This window comes from Haliaeetus leucocephalus, unplaced genomic scaffold (genome assembly GCF_000737465.1).
Source record: "Haliaeetus leucocephalus isolate CR32 unplaced genomic scaffold, Haliaeetus_leucocephalus-4.0 Scaffold228, whole genome shotgun sequence".
Classification (NCBI taxonomy): domain Eukaryota; kingdom Metazoa; phylum Chordata; class Aves; order Accipitriformes; family Accipitridae; genus Haliaeetus; species Haliaeetus leucocephalus.
Genome location: NW_010972664.1, coordinates 11,438,338 through 11,460,138, shown reverse-complemented (window position 1 = coordinate 11,460,138; position 21,801 = coordinate 11,438,338). Strand labels below are relative to the sequence as shown.

Sequence of the window (21,801 nt, the reverse complement as noted above, 5' to 3'; positions counted from 1 at the left end):
ATAACTTGGTAAAACCTGACTTCATAATGGTGAATTCTGTGTTCGTTTAAGATGTTTATATGTTTTAATAAGAAAAAAGTAAGTACAAGATCGACCAGACTTTATTGTCTATTTTATAGTGATGTCCAAGCAAAGTGATTTTTGCTTTTTCACAGCTTTTGTCTCTAAATGTGGTTTGTATTGGTGTAGTCATTAATTTTATAATATTTCCCCTTTTCTTTTTTTCTTTTTTTTTCTTTTTTTTTTTTTTCCAGTGGGAAGAGATTAGTGGTGTTGATGAGCATTATACTCCAATCAGAACTTACCAAGTGTGCAATGTGATGGATCACAGTCAAAACAATTGGCTGCGAACAAACTGGATTCCACGCAATTCAGCTCAGAAGATATATGTGGAGCTCAAGTTTACCTTGAGGGACTGTAATAGTATCCCTCTAGTTCTGGGCACTTGCAAAGAGACCTTCAATCTGTATTACATGGAGTCTGATGATGACCATTTGGTAAAGTTCAGAGAGCATCAGTTTACAAAGATCGACACCATCGCGGCTGATGAGAGCTTCACCCAAATGGATCTTGGGGACCGAATTCTCAAGCTGAATACAGAAGTCCGTGAGGTGGGGCCTGTCAGCAGGAAAGGCTTTTACTTGGCTTTTCAAGATGTAGGTGCGTGTGTTGCCTTAGTCTCGGTGCGAGTGTACTTCAAAAAGTGCCCTTTCACTGTCAAGAACCTCGCCATGTTTCCAGATACAGTACCCATGGACTCTCAGTCGCTGGTGGAGGTGCGGGGTTCTTGTGTCAATCATTCCAAGGAGGAAGAGCCACCCAAGATGTATTGCAGTACAGAAGGAGAATGGCTAGTGCCCATAGGGAAGTGCTTGTGTAATGCTGGCTATGAAGAAAGAGGCTTTGCCTGCCAAGGTAACGATGCCCTCCATGTTCATAGTTCAATTATTAACAGGGGCTTCACTTTATGTCCCTACTCTTTGTATTGGGTTATGTTAATTTTCCCCAAGTTCTTGAGAGAAATAAATTAATTCATACAATCGCAATGAAAATGGGGTTTATTTAATTTGTGTAAATAATGTAATTTCCTAAAGAAAAAAAATTTGATAAGGGTCAACAACTGATTTTCAGTTAATACAGCGTGTAGCAAATCTAGCCTCTCTTACCACTCTTGGACTTCCTTTCAGTAGATTATAGTTTTCTCAAATGCATTGTTTGTGTCAAAATATTTGATTTTTTTGTGTGTTTTTTTTAACTTTGTGGCTTGTTGTATAATTTTTGCTACTGAGCTGTGTTGATTAATTGGGATTGGTCAGAAAAAAAAAGTTAGCATTGTTTCGGGTAGCATAGTACCTAAATGCAGAGACATTTGGAAAATTAATATTTGAACTTCAAAACTGCATTTTCATGAATACTCTTGTATTTAACTCAAAATAATTTTCTCCAAACTTTTGCTTTCTGCAAACTGTGGTTATGTGAATGCTCCCAAGAACAAGACTACATAAGGGATTTTGAGTTTTTCCAGAAATGGTCTTTAAACATTAGAGAAATGCATATTATATTTACCTAATTTTAATATCAACCAAAATGATTGTGTTTTACATTTTGCTTTTTATAAAAGTACATTTTGAAGTTTTGTGTTAATTGAATCTTAAACCTCTTTTCACAGAGTGCCTTAAAGGGTGCTGGCTGTGGCAAAGGGTCTTCCATTAAATAAATAAGTAAAAGTTAAACAGTAATATCTAGAAATACCATGGATGGAAGGAGTAGTAGCTGAGATATTTGCTGTGGGGTGTGTATTTGTGTACATGCACGTATGGATGCAGCCATAAGAACAGAAATTTAAAGTATTCTGAACCTGGTTGAGAGAGCACCTATTCCTTTTTCAACAGTCCTACAGCAACCTTTATGGCAAACAAGTAAGTCCTGGAGAGCTACTAGGAGCCCACCAAACCAGAGCCCACAAAACCATAGCCAGGTAGTTGTGAAAACTGTTGCTCTAATTAAGGTGACTTTTTCTCAGAAAATGCCAGGGAGGCGTGGGAGGAAAGGAGTAAGTGTGTCTTTTGTTTGGTTTTGCTTTTAAGTAGATTTTAAATTGGTCTTGCCGTCAAACTGGGGAGCTGAGTCTTTCGAGTATGCTTTTCTGCAGTTAGATACCCGTATTAAGAAAACCAAGTTAAACTCTTCTGTTAAGAGCTGAATCCAGGAGAGGATATTTTATTATTCAGAAATGCTTTATCAAGGGCCTCCTATAGCTACACTTAAAAATGCTAAAACGATAGTGGTACTCTAACCACTGTATATAGTCATATAGCTGTTGGTTTAGAATTTCAATTACACATGAGCACGAAAGAACAATCACTCCAGAAAGTGTCAGACTACAACTGAGCAAAAGGTGAGCTAAATAAAGTAAAATAAAACAATTTAGTTTTATTAAAAACGGGTTCTCAAATGCTTGGGGTAGGCAAGGCAGCTCCTACTGAGTTCTGCAGAGATTAGGAGTGAGTTCACATCCATGTGTGAGTATATCATACATGATTTGGAAGGCATAAAATCAGACCTCAGGACTACTGTCTTTTTCCTTCTCCCCCCTCCCCCCCATTTTTTTTTCTTTCTTGACTTCCTCACCAACTGTTGATCAAGGGAGTGCTATATGATGAAACCATTAACAATAATGACAGGTTCTTCTGGTTTATTCTGATTTAACATATAATGTTCTACTAACTTTTATTGGAAGTCATATTTATCGAATATTTTCAGTGTGGTGTGATGGAAGTGGCACTCTAAAAGCTGTCAGTAATTCAAAACCTCCCATTTGTTGGCATCGGTAACTCAGCAGGAGTTGGAAAGCTTGGAAAAAGAGTTCAGTTTTGACCTCAGGCTTAAGGCTGCTCCTGCACCTTTCCTTTCTTATTTTTCTCTCCTTCTCTTGCTCCTTCTTTTAGGGTGTTGGGTTTTAAGGGTTTTTTGGTTTGTTTTTTTTGTCAACAAAAGGGCAGTAGGGTCAGGCTTGTAGAGTCTGAAGAAGATCCAAAATGGTGTTACAGGCATGGGCTGGAATGAAAGCATAATTTAGGAAGAAAAAAATGTTTCAGTTGAAGTTTGAAAGAGTAATAAGTAATAGAAATTATTGTCTTCCCAGTAGTTGAAAACATTCAGCAACTTAGTGTCTGTCACTGCTTGATCCTACATTCAGACTGTTTCTGATTTTGTTTGTTTCTGTAATGCTGTTTTTGGAAACAGTGTCATTTTGCATTAGCAGGATATTATTGCTGATGATTAAAAGGAAGGACCTTCATGTTACATGATGAGCCTATTTAAATTTCATTCAGAACAGCTTTTCTTGGTACTTGGAAAAATATTAAGGCATAGTTATTCCCTCAAATAACACAAATGGTACCATTTTCCACAACTGCTTCCCTTTCTCTGCATAGCCAGGAAAAGTCGATGTAAAGCTTAAGCTATTTTTTGTTATTGGTGTACATGTACATATAAAAACATACGTGTTTTTCTAATATATTTGTATCTAAGTTCTGAAAAGCCAAGGTTGGACTATTGGCTTTACTCAGCTTATTGGTTCTTGTTGGAAAGATTATTGTTCTGCTCTGGGTCCTACCAACTGATAAGCATTTTACACGTACGGCAGTACGATACCTACCTGTCAATCAGTTAAAGAATCAGGACCAATTTTGCTGTGACCATCCTTGTCCTCATTGTTGTGCGTGTGTGGAGAAATGATTTCTCAAAAGTGAGTTGTATACGTCACCTTGAGGAATTGTGGTCTTCGTGGTATACTTTAGGTTAACAGCTTAAGATTTAAGACCTCCCTTAGCAAGGACTTTTGCACTTGGTCAGTATTTTGGAGGGATTAGATCTGTATAAGGCAAAGTAAGATGTGTCAGGGAGCATGGTGGAAAAGCCACTCTTTCATACCTTTTCTTCCCCTGAGCTAATACATACGTTAGTTAACTAAATATAGTATATATCATCCACTGTAGACTGTTATTACAGCTTTGTTAGCACTTGCATCATAGTGACCCTGTCTATTTAATCTTATTGTAATACTTCATGGTTGAATAAGACTTATTCCTCACAATTTCTTTTCTAAATTATGTCTTCATGCTGTTTTGGCCAAACTACATCTTTATAGCATCTTCTCTCTTAGAATTAGTCTGGTTTAATTTTTTTTAATTAGGGAAAAAAACCAACTGGCTGGAACTGCACACTAAACCTAATGCTTTCTGATAGTCTCCACTCTGTTCCCCAGTCAACGAGGATAAATCATCTTTTCCATTTGTTCCCCATCAAACGGCCATAGTAAATCATATCAGAGGTTTGTCTGCCTTAGTATTCTTTCTCTGACAGTGGCTAACAGCTGATTCCTAAAGGAAAAGTATAAGAAACTGTATAAAGTGCTGCTTTACTGCATATACCTTCCAGCTTCTGCAAATCTACTGTTCACTTTCTAAGACTTAAGATACATTTTGTCGTGGTTTAACCCCAGCCAGCAACTAAGCACCACACAGCCACTCGCTCACTCCCCCCCACCCAGTGGAATGGGGGAGAAAATTGGGAAAGAAGTAAAACTCGTGGGTTGAGATAAGAACGGTTTAATAGAACAGAAAAGAAGAAACTAAATGATAATGATAACACTAATAAAATTACAACAGCAATAATAAAAGAATTGGAACATACAAATGACGCGCAGTACAATTGCTCACCACCTGCCAATCGATGCCCAGTTAGTCCCCGAGTGGCGATCCCCCGCCCCCACTTCCCCCAGTTCCTCTACTAGATGTGATGTCCCATGGTCTGGAATACCCCTTTGGCCAGTTTGCATCAGGTGCCCTGGCTGTGTCCCCTCCCAACTTCTTGTGCCCCTCCAGCTTTCTCGCTGGCTGGGCATGAGAAGCTGAAAAATCCTTGACTTTAGACTAAACACTACTGAGCAACAACTGAAAACATCAGTGTGTTATCAACATTCTTCTCATACCTAACTCAAAACATAGCACTGTACCAGCTATTAGGAAGACAATTAACTCTATCCCAGCTGAAACCAGGAAAATCTTGTAAGAAAGACTATGCGTTATATGAATCAGTGACCTGTCACCTGTTAATCTATTTTTTGACTCATATTTTTAGTCTCTGTAAGTTTTTTTTATGGCAATTAATGCAATATCTTGTCTTGTGTAGAAAGCGTATCTTCTTGCTGTGTTTAAACCTTGTGTTTTAAGTCAGTTGGATAAGGTTTTCCATGTCCTTATCTAGTGAGAAAATAGTAACTGCCCCCTTTTCAGCTTCTGTATTAACAATTTTCAAGGTCTCTTTCATGTCTAATATCTCATCTCTAATACCTATTTTCCCAACACTCCCTCTCTGCTAGTGCCTTCTTATTTGGAGGGCAGGCTAATTGCTCCATACCTCAACTCATCCTTTTTGACTGTCTCTGTACATAGTCATAGTAAACAATGTGATTTTTATGAAAAGGGCAATAAGGCTTGTGTGCGCTGTTTAAGTTGCGAGTACACCAGGAGATTATACAGTGGCGTAGTGTTTGGAACAGCCCAAAGATCAATAAAAGGAGCATTCACATCACCTGCCCAGTGAGTGATTTGTACGTGGAGAAGCTAGGCTCAGTTTTGTTTTGAAAGCCACAGAGAGGAAATAGATCTCACGATGCGAAGATTGGTTAGTTTGGTAATAGTATCAAAATAAATGGGAAAATGTAGGATAAATGTTAGAAAAAATGTCTTTAGTTCTGTAATGATCTAGAAGTCTCCTCGGAGAAATAATGGAAGCCTTATTTCAGGAGCTGTTTTTTAAAAATGCAGTAACTAGATGATAAAGGAAATCCTGCAGTGGCAGGCTTGAACTAATAAATCTTTTCCATCCTGAATGTGTCTATTCTGTTGTTGGTTTATTTCATGCACTTCAGAAGGACTAGCTGGACATGGAGAACAATATTTTTCATGATGATATACTTAGTTAGCAAACATGCAGCGGGCAATTTTTTATCCGTGTGGGAGTACGAGTGAGCTTGAATGTTCTTCTGAATGCTTCCAACAGGTGACCCTTTAGACCAAAAACAAGCTTTGTGGCTCCAGTTATCAAATGGAAAATTAAATTGGTGAGCCTGAACAGAATGACTCGAAAAGCACAGAATTACATTTTCTGCATGCTAACTTTTCAAGGTATAGTTCTAAATTTTAGTTGCTGGAATTGAGTAAGTCTGAATTTTAAATTTCCTTTGTAATAGTATATAATAAAATTGTAAGTTTTAACCACAAGTGACTGACACATTTTCTATAACAAAGTCAGAAGAAAAAAAGAGAATGTAATCCAACAGTCCTTCCTTATGTATGTAATTTTTAGCTATTAATCAGGTGGATTGAGTGGGAGAAAAGGGAGTAAGGGGGAGAGGTGAAGTTTACCCACTGTGCCTGGTTATTGCAAAAATGACTTCACAGAATTTCCCCTAACACTAAATTATTCAGTGCTTCAAGTTGTATAGTGAGCATATCCTAAATCATATTTCTCTCTCTGAGTTTATGGAGATATGAAAGGAATGCCATCTGTGGCTGCTAAATCTGAACCAGTGCATACATTGCTTAATTCTTTCGGTAGAATGAATGCTGTACTTGAGCTAAAAATATGTAAACCATCATTAATACTAAGGATGAAAAACATTTCTCTAGATTTCTTTTTTCCCCTATGCTTGAAATAACCATTTTGTCTCTTCATAAGTAAATATACTTTTTAGTTGCTTATATCAGTAGATAAAAGGTAACTTTACATGTAAAGAGAAGAAGGTACTATGAGGAACTACTCAACTTTGTGCAAGTGAAAACAGACGGAAGGCATATGCGCTTGCTGCAACTGCAAAGACAATAACATTTTCCCTTGGAAATAGCCAAGTGGCTCGGATATGTTGCTTACACTACAAAAGTGTGTGGTTTTAACTCTTAGGCTCTGTATAGGAACAAGTATGTTTAATAAAATGTAGGAACTGATCATATGAAGACCATATCATATAATAATGGAACTATTAAGAGAGTTTTCTTTTACATTAAATCTGAAAAAGCTAGGGATTCACATTTTTTAAAGCAGAGGTTTGAGGTGTATTTTTTTTCCTTTGGTTTGAAGTATTGTTTTGATTTTAAAAAGCAAGAGACGTGCTTTTTAAAAGGTACTTTTAATCTTTCAAGCTAGTAAGCTAAAATGACAGCAGCTATAAATTATGAATCACTTTATTTGTAAAATATTCATTGTTTTTATCCACTTTATATTCTATAAGTAGATAAACAGAGCACACAATGAAGGATTTACCTTTCTGCTTAGAATTTATTTAACTCTTATGAAAGTTATGTCAGAGATATCCGGATGATTTTTCTTAGGGGAAGAATTATGTTGCACTGAATACTTCAGAAAGATCACAGCCAACTTTTTATTAACATTTTCTGACTGCTACAAATTTGGAAAATATTCTCCAATTTGTACATCATGAGCAGTAGATTCAAAATGCAAGATTTTAAGGCAAAATTTCTTGGGCACAATCTTATGGTTTGTGAGCATGTTTGTCACACGTCCTAAAGAAACAAAAATTAAAAAGAAACATTCTGAAATTACTAGAAAAGACATTTTTTCAATATAACACTATACATATTTTCAAGTTAGAAAAGTGTTTCTTGTAGTTACTTGAGAAGAATCTTTACTAAATTTACTGGAGATTGTGATAGAAATATTTAAACAGAAACATGCTTATAAATACTTCTACTCATTTTTTAACGTGCAATGATCAGGAATCTAGTTTTAGTGTTCTTTAAAAAGCTGACTAATACATCTCTCCAAGTTGTTCAGTACTACAGTGTCAACATATGATTAGGTAACTTAGAATTTAATTTTTTGTTTTTGAAACTATTCAGGAAATGGAGAGGTTCACTCAGAATGAAATATTTGCAGAAGTGTTAATGACTCACAAAATGCAACTTAATACATTTTTTTGAACTGTATGTTTGTTCAATCCAGATACCTTACCAGTTTAGAGGTGGTGCTTGCTATGCCACTTCATATGTATTTTGGCAATTTCTTCCTTGTCCCCCTCACCTGTTTTTCAAGCAACAAAAAGACACAACCCCCACCACCCAAACCCCAACAAAAAAAAAACCCAATATCCCCCCTCCTCTTGCCCTCCCCCCCCCGAAGTAGTGGAATATACTGGGTATTGACCCAGACTCTCTACAGTTTAACAAGTATGTGTGAGACATTTGCTTCCTCTTTTTAACATAGAAATTTTCACCTTAGTTCTCTGACACTTACATGTTCAAAACCACTACTGTTGAATTTTTGTGCAGGATTTTACTGCAAATATCTCATGGATGTCTATCACAGAGGATCCTAAGGGATCTTGCTGGCATTTCCTTAACCTTTTCATTTTAATGACTTCGCTTCTTTGGAGGCTTTCAAAAGATTAAAAACTAAATTAATAGTATCATCCTGAGCATGTTTTGCTTGTACTGTCTTCGGTGACTTTCAGTATCAGCTTAGCTCCAAGTTGCACAAAGATCGTATTGTCAGTGTGAATTCATTGAACACACACTTTTTCCATCGGTTTCTCTGCCACTTGTGTCTGTGTATAGAGCTATTTGCCAATCCCTTATTAGTTCCAGAGTGGAACTTATAAAGGCTAACAGGGGTTTGCATTACAACTGACAGCTGGTACTAGACTTTAATAGAGAGCAATTGTAGTGAGAGCTGTAAGTTTTGATAATGTTCAACGAAAATGCTCTTAAAGCAAGAACCATCTTGAAAGGTGAGTACAAGATGACAAGAATCTTCTATATGTCTGCCGCTCCTCAGTGTGAAGCACAAGATATTGTCAAAACATGCTGTTGGCAGACATCTAAATAACCGGTAATTGATATCAGACTTTATTGAAACACTTAGACTGCAGGAGAAGTTTCAGAATTGGCTGTTTCTTTGGATCACAAACTAAATAACAAGGGCTGCATTTGTAATGTCTTATTTTCTTTGCATGTGAAATGGCAGCTTTATTCTTGATAGCACAACAGGAATGTAATAACTTGGACTTCACACAGTCTTATTAGGGAGAGAAGATGAGAAGTTCATTGCCTAGAATTTGTTTGTAGCTTCAGCTTTAAGTACCTGCCTGCCTCGGATACCCTGGCAATCGGTGTATCTATTGTGCTAAGGCAGAAATAGACCTAAACAATGACAAATCCTTCATAGGTCAAGGATTCACTGTCATGAATCTGTGGGTTCAGTGGTTGTCTACTGTGAGGTTAAAATTTGATGTGATAATTTAGAACAGCTGCTCTTTGACAGAAAGATTCACTTTCAACAAGGGAAGAAAAAGCCATATGGTAAAAGCTGACACTGTGCCAAGCCTGAATAACTGCAGAAGTGATACAGGACAGTTCTCTTCAACGGCATGGTTGAAGTAATGTATTTTTATTTGCCATTGGTATTTCCAATCTGTACGCTTTTTTGAGTTGTACCTTATCCCATGATACTTCTTTTGTAGTTATTTTTTAAATAATGGGTTTTTATTAACAATGGTGATTAAGTGACAGAAAAGAGTTGTGAGCTTTAAAAATATACAGTTTGTTCATAACCCTATCCAGGCCACTCTTTGTGCTGTAAAAACATACCAAGGTTTCATAGAAAGATTGCTTCAAAATTTTCAACCAAAATGACGTGCGTTGTTAGAGGGGATGTCTGATACCCGAGTTCATATGCTTTTAGCAGAATATTTAAGGATTCACTTAAGTCACACTGCCTTTACAATTCTAGTAAATTGAGCGTGTGAATAGCGTGAAGCCTAATGAAAGTAGTCATTTACTGTGCTCAGCCTGGGTGGTAGTGGTCAGCTTATGTGTAGGAGTAAGGTGGTCATCAGGAGTTCAAAATCATAGGAAGGATTCATTTGTCCTCCAATTTGGAGGAACCATTTTTCACAACAATTAGTTCTAGGTAAAAAATACATAGACTCTCTTCTCTTCATTTTGGCAGAGATTTTTTAATGGAAGGAGAATAACAGAATAACTTACTTAGAAGTACCCAGCTCTTAGCTCTAAAAAAAGCCACTAAACAAGTGACCAAAATCCCTCCAGCAACAGCATACTTACTTCTAAGAATGCATCTGGTTTTGTTCCCCCCCTATATAATGAGAATGGGGCACAAAATTGTTGTTTAAGGAAGAAAAAAATTGTCTGTCATTCTGTTAGGAAAAAAAAAAAGAACATCTCTACGGTGATTTATTATAAAGCAGTAAAATATGTTGAAATGGTCATCTGTTACCCACCTGAAGTAAGAAGACATAAAGTTTGGCAAAAATATTAAAGTCAAATATTAAACATATTCTTTGATGTTTTTCAACCTTATACAGAGTTCACTCATACAGGATTTGACCTAACCTGAACAGTCCCTTAATCTCCGTAAGAGTTAATTCTAAGATTTAGGTATGCACGTATAGAATTGTTTTATTTATAAATGTATTCTGAAGCATCTTTTTTGATGTCGCATTAATAGTAGGAGGCTGTAGGATACAGTAAATAAGAATTGCTCCCTTGCTTTCATAATTAGTGGCATAATGTAGTCATTATTATTATACAAAGAAATACAAGCAAATTATCCAATAGTATGTAGTTCCAGTTTAACAGGGCTGTTTCCGGCTGCTGTAATGTCCTTCTTTAGATTACAAAACAACTTGAATTCTCTGAAGTTCTAACAGGATTAGATGTATTTTGGTAATGCAATCCTAATACTGAGATGACAGGTAGGGGCAGCTATTTTAACAAGCTGCTCTTCAAATCTGTTCTAGGAATTTCCAAGTTTTGCTCCCAAAAGAATAATACGGAAAACTGAAGCAGGGCCGAGGGATTGTGACTTGAAGTGAAGTCAAGGTTTATTAACCATGAACATGAGATCACTGTTCCAGCTGTAAAACTGGTGCTCATCCTGAAAAAAATAATGGGAGTTGGGTAGGAAGCAGGACATATTAGCAGCAGCAGAAGTTGTTCAGAAATCTCAGTTAACCACAGCTAATGAACCTTCTGTTTCATAAATTAATAGACCATTCATTAAGCTGCCATTTTTAGACAGTGTACAATGTCTCTGACTTCTTTGACTGTGAAGACGCGGTGTCCAGAGCTTTCACCTCAAGGCCGTACAAATATGCATTTGTTAACACAGGGGATGGAATTCGAAAGACATATAATTGCTACTTGTGTGTGACATTTAATAAGCAGTGATGGTCTTGTTTCTCACACTGTGTGAGGGGATGAACTGGCAGTGAAATTAGCAGTAAAAGGGGGATCAGCTTCTGTATCTTTCTCTACCCACACTAACCACAGCAGATGGTGGAAGAAAGCAAGCTAAAGACTTTTTTTTAAAAGGGTCAGAACAAGAAAGAACAGGAGGAGAGAGAAGAATGGAGGGAAAAATGTACCATGGTAAGTAAAATATACCTATGCAATTGTTTCACTGAAACCTAAATGCTGCAGTGAGTATTCTTTTAAAAAAAAAAAAAAAGTTAAAAAGTAAGAGGCTCTTATGAGAAAGGGAAGGATATTGATTTGAGTTCAGACAGGAGTATGATTTAATGGTGTCTTTAAAGGAAGATGAGTATCTCTGTGCAACTTTACTCTGTGCCTAACTGCTAAAAGGTATTCAAGTTTCAGGGAGGAAAAACATGGTGACTGTTTGAAGTCTGTGTTTGGGTATATGGTAGGTCTTGCATGGAACTGGTCTGCAAATAATGCTAATAAAAGTGTAATAATGAGTGTGTTATACTGAGAGATTTAGAGCTGATCTGAACTACAGTAAATGGGGACACATCTCCTGTGTTTCAGTGAGCACTGTTGAAATGAAGTTGCAGTCTAGAAAAAAATTGTTGTTTTCTCAAGAGGCTTCCCCTCAGAGGAAGGCAGCATGTAAATGGTCTCTCTGATTCTCTTCTGGCCAGCATTTCAAGAATGTTTCCCTGATGTTTCTTTACATCACTGAATTTTCAAGAGCTCTGTGTGTGTACCTAGCGGTGTCTCAGAAATGATGGAAACAGACTTCAAAGGGCTGCATCTTGTCCTGAACTCAGTGGACTGTATTTTCTCCTGGTACAGCAATTCAAAGAGCCTGCCCGGTGGACTCAGCCCCGCTCTGCAGAGTACTTAGAGGGACGTGAGATAAAGCGCTTGCCCGTGGTCACGTATACGTATAGTTTCCCTTTGTAAGCATGGTTCGGAGGTGCGGTTTGCCATCCGCATCCTTTGGGAGCAGCTCCTTCGTGCCGTGTTGTCGGCAAAGAGCAGCGGGGCTGGGGCAGGGCAAGTCCTGCGTCCTCGCGGTCTCTGCCCTCGGTAGCCACTGGCTTACGGCAAGAGGAGGGGACGAGCTGATGAATCCCTGAGAGGGCTGGACGAAGAGGGTAGCAAAGGTTTTTGGGCTGAGTGGGAGTTAATCCTCGTTTGCCCCCACACTGCAGCCGTGCTCCTGATCCATTCTAATCCACAGCGAATCTGAAATGTGATTGTAATACGGATCGCGTTAGTTCTCAGTCAGCTGGATTTCTAGTTTTACTTCTGATTCGCGTCTGCAGCATGATAACAACCTAACCTTTTAATTCTTAATCTGTTGCCTGAACAAGTAGACTCCGCTGTTCCGCCCAGAAGTTAAATATTAGTCTTTTAATTGAAAAACACACAAACCCCCCAAATCCTGTGGTAAAAGCAGGTGTTCAGGCGCAAGTCTGTTTAGTATAGAGCTTATTTAAACATGGATTAAGGGCTTCTTTGGAATTGAGTACACTGTTTTTCTGCGCAATAATTACTTTCCAGGGCCAGTGTGTTTAAATTAGTGCCTTAAAACCCAGGCATACCATCTATCCCAAATTCTCTTATAATTAGGGATTATCCCATCTGTTGGGAAGCTTCCTTGTCTATCTTGCAATCATAGCAGTCAAGCTGTTACCTCACACTTGCATGTTAGCATCAGATCCCCCAATGTGCATCCATAAATTGCACATCCACCAGGTTGAAACAATCATCCGATCTACAGGTATTTTCTTCTTTGGTATGGCAGGCAATATTCTAATATACTACTCATGAAAGCAGTATATCCTGTTGCATTCCTGTGTACATATGTGGTGGTGTAACTAGTTTCTCTCTACCAAAGAAAAAAGTCCCAGGTTATAATTCTCTCAGAAAGATAGCAGAATAAAAAGCATACTGGTTCAGTGATTTTTCGTAAATTATTGTCTATTGGTAGTCTATATTATTTTCCTACCATGCTTTAAAATTTCCACTATTTGGAGGGACTTTTTTCCACTGTAATGTAGTAATTTGACTTTTGAGTTGTTGCATCTTTCATTTTCCTCTGAAGCATTAGATTGGTCACAGCTAGCCATCAGATGTAGCTTGAGGATACTGATGCTCCTCCAAGCTGACTTTTCTTGGGTACCTTGGATACCATGTTCTGCTTCTGCCTTCTACATTAATCTTTTTGCTAGGTTTGAGGGCAGGAAGGGGATTTTTTCCCTGGACCGATATGGTCAAGTCTGTCAGATTCCACAAGCCCTCTGCCCAAACACATGTGAATTATGCATTCATTGTACTGTGGGATATGTCTGATTTTTGTAGGATTATCTGGGAGACTCTGAAAAAAAAGTCTTTGCTATTGCTGTGAGCTAGGACTTTGGAAATGCTCTTGACATCTTAGAGATGAGGTGTTTTGATACGGTTGTGGCTTTTGGTCTTTTATTACAGAATGTAAATCTGATTTGGGGCGTTGCAACTTGTTTTGTGGTGCTTGATGATGTGTTTTGTTGACTTTCTGTGGACCGCTTCCATGAGTTGAAAAGCTGGCTGTATCCAAAGGGTGATTTAAAAACAAACCAAAGAACAAATACAATGTTGCGTGCTGTCTCTGCAACCAATTTAGAAACACTTACTGTTTTTGGATAACAGTCATGTCCTGCAGTAATCTGAGGAGTTTTCTGTTTAAAGAAAATATATTATTCTTTCCTTCCTGTAGTAATTATGAAGAAGTTTGGAGTCAGACAAACTTGTCTGTTGCATACTGGAGACTCTTGGATGAAAGTGGAATCGTTCATGCCGGGTCCCATTAGGAGTTTCCTTTATGTCAAGTTGAAAACATGAAGAGGTTTGACGATTGCGATTTTGTATAGAGATTGGAAAAAAAAAAAAAAGTTCATGGAAGACAACTATTGATAGAGGTATAAAACATTTTCTAGCATCCCATCGAAGAGTCATCAAGAGCACGCTTGCAAGGCTTTCATAACTTCTAATAAAATGTTTCCTAAAAAATTAAGACTTTTTCATTCTGGAGGAGTTCAACTGAAGAGAAAGTAGTAAAAAAGACCAATGGCTCTGTGGCTACTTTTCCCTGAGGAGCGGGGACATGTGTGGAGAAGGCCGGAGGGGTTGCGGTGCGTGCAGCATGCCTCGCCTTCTGCATCAGCAGCTATTCAGAACATCAAAGCGTTCATCTTTTCTTTGTTGTTGTTGACATAACTTTTTACTTCACCTTCTCGTGCTGTGAGGGACCTGCAGACCTTTGCACAGGCGAGCGTTTTTTATCCTTGTCCGCTGTGTTCCTGTCTTGGTAAGAGAGAGCGGGTGGGTAGAGAAGGCCAGCTTTCCCATCTCACATAGCTGGCAGGCTGTTTGGCTGAGGATTGATGCTCGTTGCTGGCTCTCAGTAGGAGTCGGTGGAACCCATGACAGAGACAGATGATGGCATGCTGGAGTCTGTCAGCTGAAAGCGGCAGCGGCCTGAATGAGGAGGAGTGCTTTCCTCATCAGCAAAGCTTGCTTTCACCTTCTCTAAAGGTGGTTGCTTGTGCTGTCTCTGAAACCAGTTGCAAAGTTCCCATTGATCTGATGGGAACAAGCCAAGCATTTCAAACAACAAGAAATTCTTGGACAGATGAGAACATGTAGCTTTTTGATTCCTCTTAAAACATTGCTCTACAGTTAGGGAAAGCAGTACAATAAATCAGCGAATAAATTTCTTTTTGTATTTGTAAAACAACTTACAAATCATATTATGAAATTTGCAAAATTAGGAATGAATCAATTGTTTAGCCAATTTACCCGGTGAAAGTCTTTAGCTCTGTCAGTCATTCAAAACCATTTTGGATTATATTGTAATTCAAAATACAAGACAGTTGGTGTGCTAATAATATTAGTCAAGTGGTATTCTTTTAGATTCCAGTTGGCTAGCCTCTATAACTAACATCAACATGAACTTGTAAACATTTTCAATGAAGTATGTAACATTTGTGTGATACTAATTTAAGTGCATGTTATCCAGTTAGAAAACCAAAGCAATTGGCCGTGTGATTTTACTAATAGATGGAGTCCAACTTTCAAGTGATCAATTTAATAAACAAATATGTAGTTAAAGAGATTTTTTTTAGCAAGACACTAAAAATAGTGTCTTACAAAAACCAAAAAAGCAGCAGCTGACCTTCCCCAGCACAAATACTTGCAATAATTATTTGTATTTGTAGATGTAATTTGGTCCAGCTGAAACTTAGGTTAGAATGTAGATAGCTACATTGTAAGAACACCAGTGTTTTTACAACTCTCTTTATTCAGGGTCCAGTTCTGCCAGCTTTATGTGTCCTGGGTAATTGCAGAGAAACTTAATGGAACGTTTGTACATCAAGGCTTTTTAAAAAATAAATATTTGTTATCGGTTACAAAAAATATCACCAGCTGCCCACACATGTCTTGTTACAGAAGAATTACGATAACCTGAAGGCTTTGTTTTTATTGCTTTTGGGTTTGTATTTTACAGAGTCCTTGTGATCACAGTTTCACTATAGCTATGTGCATGAAAAATGCTTCAATTAGCAATATATTGAAATGGCTTGCAACTGTCATGCTCCTTCCCTATAATTTAGAAATTTGCATAAATTACTACATTCACAGGACTGAACTTCCAGCATGCCTGAGGGCTTTGGGTAGGGTCTTCTGGTTCAAATAAGTCCTTTAAATGCCTTAAAAGAAAAACTCTCTTTTCCCCCCTCTTTTTGTCTTGATACATATTTTCTCTCTGTCATACCTATACATATGTCTCTGTACAGATATGTATAAATACATAGATACAGCCCCCAAAGAGAACTGAAAATCTGGCCTTTACTTGCTTTGCACGTCTTGAGAGAGTAATTTATAAAATACAGGACAGGGAGATTTATTTGAAAACATATGGAAACCGTGGGGGTGAAGCCTGAAGAGGCTACTCGTCCCAGCATGGGACACTCCATCTGAACCTGGACAGAAGCTGCTGGATCAGGCTCGATGACCCCATGCTGGGGCTGGCCTTCTGCAGGAACTGAGCTCAGTGACCAGGGGACCTATTTGGCTCGCAGGCCACTGCTGCCACATAATATATTGCCCTGTCGGTAATACCAACTAACAAAACTTGCGATAGAGGCATTTCAGCTAATGCAAGGTATGTTAAAAAGCAACTAATAAGTGTTACACATTTCATCTAAAAACACATAGTGCTAACACAAAAAGAAATTGGAATTACTTGAATTTGACTGAATTGATGAAGAGAGACAAACTTTGGCATAAATAATAATTAACGCTTTTAAATGTGGGAGGTCTGTTTTAAAACTCTATTTTAAAGACTTAGCTACCAAGGCATATGCAGTGAAAAGAATCAAAACTTGGTGTGGAAATTAAGTATTAGTGTTATTTAAACCTCCTAGCAGCTCTAGCATCTGTAGCCAAGAAAATGTTTGTTTGCTGGGCTTAATTGGAACTGTGACTCGATTATTTTTTTTTTTAACAGCTGTTTTAGTCTGGTTTACCCTGAGGAAAGCTCATAATTCATTATAGAACACTGCTTACAAATAATTATTCAAATAATGCAGTAAATTATTACAATCTGAATGGGTGGCTTTTGTTAATACTTCATAGTTCATGTCTTCTCAGCTTTGTTCGCAGATGTCACGTGTTTGTTATGAGAGCTTTTTAAGTTGCAGTCTCTTGCTCTCTTTTTTTAAATTCTGAAATATGAGTGATTTCCCTCAGATGCCAGTTCCTGGTAGATTTATGGAGCTGAGGTGCTGGCCCTGCAGTTTCCACCCCTTCCAGTGCTTCTAGTGGTGCTTCTGAGATGGCAGCAGGCACAAAGCTGCCCCACCACCCTCCGGGGAGGTGGGTTGATAGCTCGCCCACACTGCATGGTTTTTCTTGACTGTTGATATGACCTTTTCGTGTCACCTGGATTTGAACAATGCTCAGGAGCTGGCTTGGTGCAGCTCATGCTCTTCACTTAGGAAAATCATTACTTCTAGCTTTTCTGGTAAATACAGCCCCAGGGGCTTTTCTAGGGGAAGATGACTCTCCAAGAATAGTGCTAATTATTACTCCCTGACCTCCTCCAACATGAGCTATTCCTGTTTAAAGTGTGTTTAAAAAGACTACCGTAGCGCAACTTCTGTCGGTGTTCAGAGAGTGGGTCCTTCCTGGTATAGAAACAGTCTCGGCTGTTTTTCAGACCTGCTTGCAGTTTGCCTGCTTTGGAGTTCACATGGTGCACACTAGAGAAGTCACTTCCCAGTTTGGGGAGGTTTTTTGATGTGCTACCCTCCTGAGGGGGGCTTGCCTCAGTCCCAGGCACACTGGAGCTCTGTGCTGGGGAGAGGGTTGAGGACTGTGACGATACCGGTGTGACCCACCTGTCGCAAAATGGAGTGGTTTGGACCCCTTAAAGAAATGTACCCTCACACCACCGAAGGGGCAGCGAGCAATCCTGCCGTACAGGTGCTGCTAAAGCAAAAACATCTGTAAGCTGAAAGGACTTGAGGGACGTGGCCACTCAAAGAGGAGCGGGCGTACTGTGCCCCAGGAGGGTCAAGAGAGGCTACATCCCTGTAAGGGCTCAAGTCTCTATATGCTTCTTTTCTTTCTCTTTTTGGTAAAATTGGCCTTCCATATAAGGGCCACAAAATTTGGTGGTTGTCGAAAATGTTTTTTTAGTGAAGGTGGGCTAAAGTAACAACTTGATGTTAGGGAAATACTTTAACTCTGTTAAATGAGAGATTTCCTGCTTCCCCTGCATCTCATTGAATAGTGTCTCATTCATATTTCATTGTGCTGATGATTATATTTGCAAAAAGTCTCCTTGTTTAATGATCAATCAGGGATTTAATTCATTAATCTGAAAGCACTCTGCAGCATAATAAAATATCATCTACAGTTTACTAATAGAGTATTAAAATAGAAGAAGATGCAGTTGCTCGGTCACATAAATCTGTCGCCCAGTGAGAAACAGTACCCAGGTTTCTTAAGTCTCATCTCTCTGCTTGCTTCTTGAACCGTGGCCACCTCATCAGTGTTTGAAAATGATAAATGCCTCCCATTTATAAGTGCACATGCATGTTCTGGTAATACAGTAAACAATGAAGCCTTTCAGTATTAAGTGAAAGTATTCGCAAGAGGCCAAGCCTGTGGTCCTTAGGCAGACAAAGCTCTTGTGGGCTTGAGTCAGAATTTTGCTTTGAACGATTACTAGACCAAGCTCAAAATGTGTGTTTAAACCTTCTCAGGGGAGGAAAGCATCTAGCATGAAACAAATCAGAAGTGAGATTTTTTTTTTTTTTTTTCCCTGTGAAATGAAAGCAAGTAAATGTAGTATCACTATGGATGAGATCATATGAGAAAGCCCGTTGCAACAGAAGTGAGCTGATTTTTGCTGTTCCTAAAATGGCTTTCCTTGAGGTCGGTTAATATATTTAACTTTCATAGTTCATCTGCCTGGTGACTTACAGAGGAGGTATAAATTTGCTCAGTAAATTATGTATGAATATAACGGCTGCTATTCTACAAAATAAGAAGTTTAGTGAAGGGTCTCGCATTTTGTGTTTTTGCAGACATGTTAATTGGACTTTGATTTTGAAGGTTAAGTTTCAAATCAAAGGTATTGCTTCTAAAAGGTCTTTTCCAATCTAAATGATTCTATCATACTATGACTAATTCCGCTACTATGTTCTCCAGGCAGCTGAACTTTAAACACACAGAGATGAAAACATTTATTGTGAACAGTTGTTTTAAAAAAACAACAACTGTCCAAAAAGACCAGGCTTTAGCAGGAAAGCATTCTGGAGGTGAAGGTACCTTAGAGTACTTTGGTAATACAAAATATAAGAATAACTATTTTCATTTCCCCTCCTCCCTCACATAAGTGGACATGTATATTCTGAAATGAAATAATCTCTTCCTCTCATCCTAATGGCAGGTTCATAGCTGCTTGTAAGAAACCACAGTGTTTACATTTCTGTGTTTTCCTTTGACAATATAGTCTGGCTTTCATTCCTGCAGTCACTGTCTTTAACCTTTCTATGTTTATCTTCAGCTACTTTGTACAAAGCAAAATCAGTCATTCAAGAGGGAATGGAATCAAATAAAATAAAGTTGAACATAAAATTTAGGCTATGTAACACAAAGTGCTTACAAAGACAATATTGAAAAAGGTTATATTTTTTTGTTGTTGTTACTTCTTATCATAGTGAATTTGCTGAGGAATTGCCAAGTAGCTAAATGTAAGTGTTCAGTGGTGGGCTGTGGTGCTTAAATGGGTCCCAGCTCACTGATCTTTTGTAATCTTGCTCATCCCAGGAGCTTGTTGGCAGCAGTAAGGGTTCTTTAAGTGTCTAAATTTGTTGTATGTATGCATTTCAGAGCAGAGCTTTTTAGCAGTTACCTACCTTGAGCATTTGTGCCCATATTTACATGCATGTAGCATACACGTACGTAATAGGCATGGCTATGAAATGCACTTGCATGCATTTGCACTGGGCTGTTTATAATGGTGGCAGAGCACAATAATTTTATTGAAATATCATATGCAGCCATGAGCAGTCTTTCAATTCTCTCCTTTCCTATCCATACAGAAAGATTGTGCCTCATGTGTATACTGTCATAACAGCTCAATGTTTTTTTCCAGCTGACAGTGTAGGGCTACTATATGTGTAGAATAAGAAACAGGTTAGAATATCAGAATCTGTGATTTAAATACACTCAGAAAATGAGTATTTTTGAAATACCAGATGGTAAGCTTCCAATAACCCTATTTTTTAGGATTACATTCTTGGATTTGTATGCTTAAGCATAGATTGTTCGTTTACTTTCTCACAGTCACCCAAATATGTATGCACATGCACACATCTTGTCAGTTTTGAGAAGGGATTTCAATCTTAATGTAGCAGTATTTTTGAGCAGAAAATTGTTTGGTGAAGGATTTTCCAATCAGCTATAATCTTATATGTCTGAGTAGCTTTGAAGTCATTTTGGTTTTGGAAAAGAAATACATTTCCTGCTTCAGATATCAAATCCTCCTACTGAAACCATCTCTGTCCAAAGATGAAAGGAAGCAAAATTCAATCAAACTTCCCTATTCTTAAAAGTATCATAGTTTTAAATTTATATAATTGGTACCATTAGTAAAAGTGTAATTGATTTTTAAATTTAAAATTAAATACTAATGCCAACAAAGCTTGATGTAAGCATTTCAATCCCTGGGAAAGAGAAAATTCCCACCTTTCCATTGAATCTTCTGTTTCTATGCTAGGAGGACCAGAGTTAAGGTTGTAATCCTGCCACATTACTTTTTATCTATATATTTATATATTTTTTTATATATATATATATAAAAGTCAGATCCTTTCCAAGTATACCTGCTAAAGTGCTGGACAGCCATATAGTGACCATGATTTTAGACGTTTTCTCATTTTGATATTTTCAAGCTCTGGCAGTTTAGATTCTCAGTAATGAATACTCTTAGTTTCACAGGTGACATGATACAGAAAATAGTCACAGTAAACATTTTACACTCCGCCAGATTCTTGCACTAGCAACTAGTTTAAATGATGCATAATATGTTAGGGTGTGGAGCAGTGGTTTTACCCTCATATTTCTAGAAGATATCTGTAGTTATTTCCTTACTTTAACCTGTTCTATCATTGTCTTATTGCACTTTAAGTTATGGGACTGCTTGCCATGAGGCACTGTGGATGCTGAAAGCGTACATGGATTCAAAAAGTGACTGTATAAAAAATGATGGAAGAAAAATCTGTCAAAGGTTATTAAATACAAAGGCACCTTCTTTGGCTCAGGAAGTCCCTTTACCACAAATAGATGGAGTCTAGGAAAATATTCTGAGGAAGCATCAAACCATTTGTTTTGTTGCTGTACTCCTGTCAGGCATAGGCAGTTAGAGAGATGGTCTCCAGTAAGGGTAGACGTCTCTGGATGTCTGGTCTGACTTGGCAGAGTACTTCTTGTAGTAAGTACATTTGTAAGGATATTGGCTACGAAATTTTACCCTTAAGAAACAAAGTAACCTTATTTGCAGCAAACTGGCATTCAAAGTAAGTAGATGTGAGTGCAAAATGCATGTTGAGTAGAGAAAGAAAGGAGTAGTATAGGAGGTCTCTAGGCTCAGTCCCATTTGGTCTGCTTGTCTATAATTAACTGATATTTTACATGTAAACTGTATCATCATACTCAGTGCTATATTTCTTATGCTATCACTTAGTGGTGCCCAATATATGAATATTAAAAGAGTAATACTTGCACCAACTCAGGTTTATGCTCTGAGTTTATGAAAGTAGTTCCTCTTCCATTTACTCCAGTGGGGTCTAACCAAGGTTTGAATTCATACTTCCAACACAATAGATCTGAATGTCAAAAACTAGAAAGCAAGCAACAACTCCCCCTGCCCCCAGTTTTATTGATGAGAGGAGGT

General features: G+C 38.0%; 1 protein-coding gene across 1 annotated transcript in view; it reads left to right on the top strand.

The window, feature by feature from the left end:
* Nucleotides 1-21,801, top strand: part of EPHA3 (EPH receptor A3) — a 214,504-nt gene that overhangs the window by 59,333 nt on the left and 133,370 nt on the right. The window contains exon 3 of the mRNA XM_010567654.1: nucleotides 255-915. Coding sequence (XP_010565956.1) covers nucleotides 255-915 — 661 coding nt within the window. The remainder of the gene's footprint in view (nucleotides 1-254; nucleotides 916-21,801) is intronic.